At 59.5% G+C, this 9,296-nt stretch overlaps 1 protein-coding gene across 1 annotated transcript; it reads right to left on the reverse strand.

Annotated features, from left to right (window-relative positions):
- Positions 1-6,528: 6,528 nt before the first annotated feature.
- Positions 6,529-9,073, reverse strand: NAT16 (N-acetyltransferase 16 (putative)). The gene is given in 7 exon segments (XM_046667746.1): positions 6,529-6,962; positions 6,965-7,062; positions 7,676-7,912; positions 8,643-8,760; positions 8,763-8,860; positions 8,951-9,048; positions 9,050-9,073. Coding segments are annotated over 7 exon segments (1,107 nt in total).
- Between the last annotated feature and the right edge of the window lie 223 nt (positions 9,074-9,296).

A 9,296-nucleotide genomic window follows, 5' to 3' on the forward strand; every position in this document is an offset into this window, starting at 1 on the left:
GATTGGAGGACGCCTTTCTCTCCCGGCCCGCGCCTGCGCGCTGGGGTCTTCGGCTGGAGGGGCGTGCGCTAGCCGAGCACCGGGAAACGAATGAATGAATGAATGAATGAAATGCCAAGGCGGGAGGGGCAGGGGGCTACGAATGAATGAAGGAGGGACAAGGAGAAAAGGATGAATGAATGAATGGGAGAATGAATGGAAGGGTGGATGCAGAGGCGCTGGAAGGCGGGAGGGTGGGTTACAGAGCAACTTGCAGCGGCGGGAGACCGCTGAGCGGAATAGGATGGGGGCATTCCCAGCGTCTGACTGGGCACCAGCAGGAGATCCATACTGGGGAGGGGGTCGGGTTCCTCATCCCCTGACCTCACGGTCCATGGGGAACACGCCCAAGGACAGCGTGAACCTGAGAGGAGGGACCGGCGCCTGCGGGCGCTGTCGTGGATCTGCGGTGCGGGGTGCCGGCCCTGGGCCGGGGCAGATGGGTGGATCGTGCGGTTTTGCTAATCCCATCGGAAAGGGTCCAAGTCAGAAGAGAAAGGGGAAAGATTGAGGATGTGTGTGCTTCTGTGTCTTGTCTGTTCACGGTCAGTGCGTGACTGGAGAAAAAGGTGTGTCTGTCCTTCTGTCCAGCTGACTCTGTAGCGTATGTTGGTGCCCCCGCTGTGCCCCTTTTCAGTTCACCTCTCCCCATCCTCCTTCTGCTTCTTTCCTTCCTGCTGCTTCCCCCCCAAAGGACATTTGGAGGGCAAGAGCAAACCAGGTGGGGAGGGGGTTGTGCAGGTGGGGAGGGTGACAACTCCAGCTCTCTCCGCCGCTTAAAGGGAAGGTTTGATAGAGATGCGGGGGGTGGGGAGTGAAGGGGAAACGGTGGGTTTGCAGCATCAGTGATTGCCCCTCTCTGACACCAGACCCCTCCTCCGTATCTCCTGCCAGAAGGTTGGGGCTGGGGGCTTGGACAGCTAGAGGTTCTGGGGGTGGGGTGGGGGGAGATGACGCACAGATTGCGCAAAGAGAATCCATCAACGAGCCGGGTCCAGTGAAGGGAGACCAGCCGTGGGCGGGGGGTTGGGGGAGGACGGAAATGGGGAGGGGGCAGGGGAGAGGAGAGGGAGGCAAGGGGAGCAGCCACTGCAGGAATGAAGGGGAGGGAGGGAAGCTGGAGGGGGCTGCGGTGCAGGCAGAGAGCTGTGCGGGGGCGTGGGCAGGGAAAGGGGGGAGTGACAATGACACACGCCAGACACACAAGAACTGCGGACACAGAGGTGCCCGTGGGCACACGCAGGGCACCCGCACCCTAAGGCTCTGGAAACCGGGATCAGGGCTGATTGTCAGGGGCTCAGAGACTCGTTCAGAGCCAGTGCTCAACCCCCTCCTCATCTCTTCCTAGCACTGACCCTCATTCTCCCCCATCTCTCTTCTCTCTCTCTCTCTCTCTCTCTCTCTCTCTCTCACACACACACACACACACACACACACAGACTCACGTGCTTTCCCTCTACAGCCAGCAGTGGCTTCTCGGTTCCATCAGTGGCTCGACTTTCCCAGAAGAAAGCCCATCAGCTCTGCGGGGAAAGAGGTGGGGAGGAGTGGAGAGAGGCAAGAGAGAAGAGCTGGGGGCAGGAGAGGGAGGAAAGAAGGAAGGAATCTGGAACAGGTAGAAGGAACAGGCTAAAGGAGAAAGATAAAAAACTGAGAACCAAGGGGACTGGAGATGCCAAAGAAGGGAAGGAAAAGACAGGGCAGCAGACCCCTCAGCAGTGCCTCACCACCCCCCCCCCCCCAACTATCTAGACCTTCTCCTGGCCCTGTGGGCTCCCTTCATTTCTCTTCCTCCCCCTCCCCATCTCCCCTGCATCTTCCCAGTCGGGTTACCAAGAGCAGTGGAATGAGGAGGGGGTCACGTTACCTTCCTGAGGAGGATGAATCAGAGAGAGATGGCTCAGACATCTGGAGAGGGGGAGGGGAAGCCGTCCAAGAGAGAAGGCAGCGGAGAGGGAGGGCAGGCTGAGCGGCTGATGGGGCTAAGAGACCAAGTGTGAGATGAGGGAAGATAGACACCTAGAAAAACTGTTTGTGTTCCTGTGGGCTTGTGTGTGTGCACACGCACCTGTGTGTGCATGTACATGCATGTGCATGTGTGTTTGTGTGTGTACAGAGATTAATGATACATATGGGGGAAAGAAAAAGAAAAGGAATTGAGAAGACTGTTTATTTAATCAGATTGAGAGTGGATGGGCACGGGAGTGTTCCAATTTAAATATGTAATCTTCTCTTCCACTCTGTGTGGCTGTGTTTTTGCCTATTTCCAGGTGTCTGTGTGTGAGTGAGTGTGTGTGTTCTGATCCCTCCTGAGTGCCTGTATACCTGGTCGGTTGGGAGCACATCCAGTCCAGGCATCTGCTGGTGTCTGAAAAATGTGCCCAGCTTGGCGTGACAATAATGTGTGTGTGTGTGTGTGTGTGTGTATGTCTTTGTGGGTCCTTCCATGCCTGTTGGTATATGTTAGAGATTATGTGGACTTCTGTGTACTTTGATCTTTCCTGCCCCTCCCCCACATCCACCTTTTTCTCTAGATTTCTATGCCCTAAAGCCTCAAGATCCAAGTCACTCATCCGCAGCCCCCAAGTTTGGGTCTTTGCCCTTGTTTTCAGAGAGTTCCCCCATTTCTCCATTCTTCCCCAGCTCCCCACCCCTTCCTTCCTCTGCTCTAGCCCAGAAGCCCAAGGGAGCTTCTCAGAAAGTGACATCCCAAGAGTCTCAATAATCATGGAGGAGGGGAGGGGGCAGCAAGGTGGAGGCCGGGTTCCAAGGGCAACGGGCTTGGTGATTCCCCAGTCTGGATCTTGACCTCTCTTGTCTGCATAGTCTCTGAATCTCTGGGTCTGTTTTTGCCTCTCTCCATCCCAGTTCCCTACCTGGGGCATCTCATTCACACACATCCCACCTCTCAGAGATATGCTGTGCCCCTTATACCCTGCTGCCTCTAGGGGCTTCTGGAAAACAGCTGGACTGGGGACAGGTTCGTGGGACTGGGGAGAGAAGGGAGATGGCAGGAAAGAAAGAGAAATGGAGAGACAGAGCTGGAAAAGGCAGAGCTGAGCTGGGGAGCTGGAGGGGATGCCTGGTGTTTGCTCTGAGTTGTTTGTATAAATCCATCTCTCTTTGTCTTTGTTTCTGAATCTCCCATACTCTCCAGAAGGATGGCAGGAGGAGGTGGGTTCCAGCAGAGTAGTGATCTAAGCTGAGATTTGGGAAACCAGGGGGAGGGGGGCAGAGCACTGGGTCTTTTCCCCGAGGAGGTTTAGGAGAAAAAAAGAGGGCAGGGGCTTGGAGCCCCTGCAGCTCACCGTCCCCCCTTTTCCTCCCCTCCCCCCGACCGGTGACTCACCTCTGCAGCCTTTCATTGCGTCAGCGATGGGGGACAGACAAGGAGGGGGACACTTTATGAGAGGGGCAGGGGTCTCCACTTTGAACTGAAAGAAGATGCTGAAAGCCCCCCTGAAAATGGCCCCATTAGAATGCATTATTGCCCTATCTCCTGCCCACCCCAGCTCAGTAGGGTGGGGAGCACTCGGAAGGGGACTGGGAGAGGGCTGGGGGCCACTGGTGGGCCTGGGAATAATGAGTACTAGGAAGGGAGCGCTCACCCTGATTTTCAGTCCCAGGGTCCCATTTCCTCATACCCCCACCCATCCCTGAGTGGGGGAAGGGAGACCCAGCAATCCGGGGGAGGGCAAAGCCGCAGAGATGAGTCACCAAGAAAGGGAGAGAGAGAGAGAGACAGAGATGAGGAGAGACACAAAGAGAGACAGCTACTGGAGAGACCCAGAAAGGAAAACACACACACACACACCTTGAAGGTGGTACCCACAAACTAACAAGAGTAAAGAAATTGTGTACTTCCATAACCCTGAACCAGCCTTCTCCAGCATCCTCCTGTCACACACACACAACACACTATCATTCATAGTTACACTGATGTTCTGAGACGCACCCACTTACACAAACACAATGTCACATCTAGTCTATCAGGGTCACACAGACCCATGCTGAAGATGTGACCAGGGTAATGGAGAGTCACGTTGAGAGCCCTCATTCCTTTTACACAGGATGGTGGGAGGGAGTAAAAATCCTGAAGGAATGTGACTTCAAAAATTCAAGACGCGGATGAGGGACTCACAGTCTATGCGTTGCACACTCGACGATATGTACAAGTAGTGCCTGCCTCCCCGTCCACACGTACATAGTAACATATCAAACATCGTCCTCATCGAAAAGATACTTGGGAGTACCAGATTCTGGGGTACACCAGGCACGTTGTCCCGAATTCATCCCACCCAGACACCCCTTGACTCGTACACACATGTACAGAAACGCAGACACACAAAGACGCCCATGGACACACTCACACGGAAACCACCTTGCGCTGCCTCGCCCGCGTCCGCACACGTCCTGGCGCCCCCGCGTGTTACTTTTCGGGATCGCAGTCTCCGCCGCTCCGAAGCTCGGCTCCCGGGGGGCGGTGCCCAGGCCGCTTCCACCTCCTCCCTCTCTGCGCTGTGCCCCCCAGGAATGGGGGAAGCGAGTGCGCTGGCCACGAGAGTCGAGAGCTGGGAGTTAGACACCTGGATCCCGGGACTGAGGGAGGCTGATCCTGGATGCCTAGGGGAACTTGGGAGAAGAGCCCATAGAATTTGGATAGCTGCCGGCTCCCGGGTCGAGGGGAAAACGAGGCTGGGGCCAGTCAAGGAGCCGCGTTGCTACCCGCCTCGGTTCCGAGCAACCTCTTCTTTCTGCCGCTTGGCTGGGGTGGGGGCGGGGGCGGGGGCGCGCAACGGCCAACAGCCCTCCCCTGCTCCCCTCCAGGAAGTCATTAGCCCCATTGCCACGGGGCTTAGAGATCCTCTCTAATACAGGCTGCTGGGGAAGGGGGGAGGATAATGCGTCTCACCCCTCCCCCCAGAGAAGAAGTGAAACAGACACAGAGGGTGGGCTAAAGGTCTGTTTTATTGCAATACAGCCATAGTTGAAGTGACAGGGAGGGTGGCAGTATGGCCGGGGTCAAGACACAGTCAAGGCAGAGCAGCACAGCAGTGAAGCGGGAACCGGGGACAGTGGCGAAGCAGCTTTGGGCCTCTGTGCCCACCTTCTTCCACCTCCTGGCACCCTCATCTGCCCACATCTTGCATTCCATGCCCAGCGAAGCATGTGCTCGTTGTCAGTGAATCCCCAGCAACTGTCGATTGGCCAACAAGTTCAAGCTACCAGCGTCACACAGAATGAAGTTCTGAGGCATGCTCTGGGCTCGGGGCCGCTGGGTTCTAGTCTCTGCCAGGCTCCAGGCCTCTGCGAGTGACTTGGAAGTAACTTTGATCCTTCTGAGTCTCTGTTTCCTCCCTCTGTGGTAGACGTGGGGATCCAGTACAGGAGGCAGCGCTGTGCAGATGCAGCTGTTACTACTTGCATTTAAACAGAAGACTGACAAAGCCCAAAAAGCATGAGGGAACCAGAAATCCTTGGACGTGGGGGTTCCAGCCGCCCTAGAAGGCAGCCTGGTCAGAATCGGGAGAGAGCCCTCACACCGCTGAGGAACCTGCCCTCCACGACACCAAACTCTCCAGCCAGAATCCCCTGGTTCACCGACCTGGGTCAGGCCCCTGGTTGGGGGCCTGTGGAGGGGGCCTGCGAAATGGAAACATCGCGCAAAGTTGGAGGAAATCTCAGTCGGAGGGGACAGGCTCAGAAAGGTGTGTCACCAGAGCATAAACAGCTGGCCAGATATGGGTGGGCATCATAAGTCTATTTCACTTACAGGGTCCCTATTGCACACAGGGCGGGTGATGACGAGGTCCTGGGTAAGGGGAATGAGGAGCAGAGGAACCGACAATGAGGAGCTAAGAGTCCGGGAGTTCCAGGGAGGAGGGGGATGGGGGACAAAGAGAAAGAGAGAGAGGACACTGACCTAGAGCCACAGGAGGCTGAGGGGGCAGGAGGCGGGGAGAGCGGGGCGCGTTCTGAGTGCCTGAGAAAGGCCAGGAGGAAGAAAAGTAAGACCTATTGAGCAGCTGTGCTCCCGGCTGGGAGCTGGGCGTTGCACACACTTCTGCCCGCTTCTCGCCCCGCCCCGCCCCCCGCCGAGGAGGCAGAAAGGAAAAGCCAGGAAAGGGCAGAGTCCACTGCCAGGCCAGGGCGACGGACAGGAAAGGCTCTGAAGTCTGAGAAGGAACCCATTCCTTGGCCGGGAAGGGGAAAGGGTGGCCAATAGCACCGCAAGAGGCTCCCCCAAACCCAGCGGTGCAGATCCGGGTGTGGCGACGGCGTTTGGGGATGCTAGAGGCAACATGGCAGACAGAGAGGTGAGGGGAAAGAGAAGGGAGGGACCGGCACCAGGTGAGGGTAAGCGTCTGAGCCGACTACGGAGGGCGGGGGAGGGGGCGGAGCTTGCAAACAGTAGGGGCGGGGCTTGCTGGGGACCCGGGAAAGGGGGCGGGTCTAAAGCGCTTCCTCTCTCCCCTTCGATGAGAGGCCTCAGATGTCGGCCTCCAGCAGGTCCCGTTCAGTATAACCCTTGACCAGCTCTAGCCCCAAGCCGGCCTGGCGGAAGTCCGCAGGCTGTCATCACAAGTAGGGTGGCAGGGAGACCTGGCACAGGACGTTGAGGCGGGCGAGGCGCCGGGCCTGGCGCAGCAGGTGCCACAGAAGCTGGCTCTGCGCCTGCGCGCCGTCGCTGCCGAACTCATCGGTGTTGAGGTGGCGCCACGTGCCTTCGCCGCCACGCGGGATGGGGAAGGGGCGCGTGCACAGCGTGAGCACGCGCGGGCGCGCGCGGCTGTACCCGCGCCACTCCGGGCCTGTGGCCGCCAGCAGGCACAGGTTGCTCTCGCTCGGCCGGTAGGGCTGCCGGTCCAGGATGATGGTCCCGCCCGAAAGCACGTCGCGCTGCACAGAGGGCAACAGGAGGCGCCCGCCTCCGACACGGCCTTGGTGGTGGGCAGCGGGGAGAAGGTGCCGGAGGCCTGCAGCGCCGCCAGCTGCGCGTGGAATCAGACCAAAAGGATGCCCCCCGGGGCAGGCGGCGGGAGGGCTAGCGAGCCCGGCGCTTCTCGGCATCTTCACACCCACATTCACACCCACGGGCTCCCACCTGGGCCTTTCGGGAAGACCAACTACGTGGGGCCGGGTGGAGTGGGGAACGGGAAACCCTGCGTCCCAGAGGGCAGCATGGAGGAGCCAGGGGCAAGGCCTGCGAACACCTGGATCCCCAAGGAGAGGCGAGATCAGTGTGGAGTAGCCAGGGAGCTAGGGTTGTGGGCCCCTCAGTTTCCAAGGAGAGTGGAAGCGAGGGAAGCAGATCAGTCGGTAGGATGCGGGAGGCGGAGGGGAAGGACAAGGCTCAGATTAGGATGTTTGGGTCCCTGAAGGCAGGCAGGATCGATGTAGGGGAGACAGGGTCACGGAAGTCTGGACGGCTGGGCCCTTCAGCCTCCCGGACCGCTGGGAGGCGGAAGCTGTTTGACTTCCCCTGGGCAAAAGGCCTGAGTACCAGGACAGGGCTCAAGGGCGCCCCTACTCGGTAGTGCCGGCAGAAAAAGAAAGCCGGTGACCTGCTGGGCGTGGGGCAGGACTCTGGGAGGCCCAGAAGGACAGCCATCCGAGCTCCCTTGTCCTTCTCACCTGCTTGGTGATGAGGCGGTAGTTCTTCAGCTCCCGGGGGCCCAGCCGGTCGTCCTGGGTGAGTCGCGCTACCTTGACCCCCGGGTGCTGTCGTTTGGCCAGCTGTGAGCAGAAGCGCTGGGGCAGCCCGGCCACGCCCCTGCCGCACTCCTGGGGCGCCACGCGCAGCCCCTCCACCGGCACCATCTCCCTGACGTCCATCACATGCATGACTCCAGCGCGATCTGCTGACCGAGGCCTTTAGGGGGCCCCCTCCCCGCCTCCGCCCCTGGCAGGGCTCTCGGCTTTTCGGGCTCACCTCTTCCCACTCGCTGAGCAATCCGTCGTCACTACCCCGGGCGCCAGGCCAGACCCGGGGCCTGCCCGGGGAGCTCTCCTCAGCACTTGGGCCTCAGACTCCAGAGCCGTCAGAAAGTGCATTCGCCGGAGTCTCTTCCACCTCTTGAGATGCTCCAGCTCCGCGCGCACCAGATCCCTGGCTGCTCACCACGCCCCTTTTCCTTGACCCCACCCCCAGGAGCTTGCCACACCCCCGGTATCTCCCACGCCCCGCTCGCTCTTAGCTCCGCCCGGCAGCCCGCCTCTGAGCTGGTCCTACTCGCCACATCCAGGCGCTCTTTGTTCGAGAGTTCGGTCTACTCAGGGGTCTGGGCCCGTTTCTAGCTGCTCTCACCCCCAGCCTACCCTCTCTTGCCTGCCACTCTTTTTGTGCTCCTGTCCCCAGAAACCCCTCAAAGGAATCTTCGGATATCAAAGCTGTCATCAGCCCCTTCGGTTCCTCCGCTATTCCAAGTTCTACACGTCTCCCGGCCCACCCTCCCTGGCTGGGCCCCTGGATCCGCAGGCCCTACTCTTTGGTTCTAAAGTCGACTCTCTTTCCTCAGTAACCTGACGAGGGCTGGGGGAGAGGCTTGCTGCCTCTCCTTTGTAGGATCCATGCACCCAAAGGTGGCTTCACCGCTTTTCACCTGCCCCTGCCCCCCCCCCGGGCTCTCACCACTCCTCTCTTGCGATTGGCCAGCGCCGTGGTGCAGTTGGGATCCCGGAGCCAGCTGTGGTAGCGGGTGGGAAGGTAGTAGCGGCCACGTAGATGCCCTCTGAGATAGCCAGCACCTCCTGAAACTCCCGTTCTGTGGCCACCACGAAGTCCAATGGCTTGGCCTCGGCCTAAGGCCCGGATCCAGACCTGCCCTTGACCCCCAAGGACTTGGCCTTGGCTCCGGACCCTGACTCGGCCCCCAGGGGCTCGCCCTTAGCCTCAAGGCCCCATCTGGACCTGGACTTGGCCCCTGCCTCTTGTGGCTGGATCTCTGAGCCTGGCTCCGCATCTGGCTGCACCTCTCCTTCCGGCTTGGGGACCTCTGAGGTGGCTACGGCCACAGCCAGCCTCCAGCTTCATCACCCTGCAGAAAAGGGAACCCAGCATCAGGGTCAGAGCCCCCTGTCTCCACACCTGGCCCCAAACACACCACAGTCCCCACAACCCCTTCCTACACAAACACCCCTTCTCTTCTGCTCTCCACACTGATCCTGGGAACAGGGAGCATCCAGCTCCCAGAGCTCCCGACCCTAGCCCGCTTCACCCACCGGGATGCTCCTCAATGGCCACCAACTCAGGACAT

This window comes from Equus quagga, chromosome 7 (assembly GCF_021613505.1).
Source record: "Equus quagga isolate Etosha38 chromosome 7, UCLA_HA_Equagga_1.0, whole genome shotgun sequence".
In the NCBI taxonomy this organism is placed as follows: domain Eukaryota; kingdom Metazoa; phylum Chordata; class Mammalia; order Perissodactyla; family Equidae; genus Equus; species Equus quagga.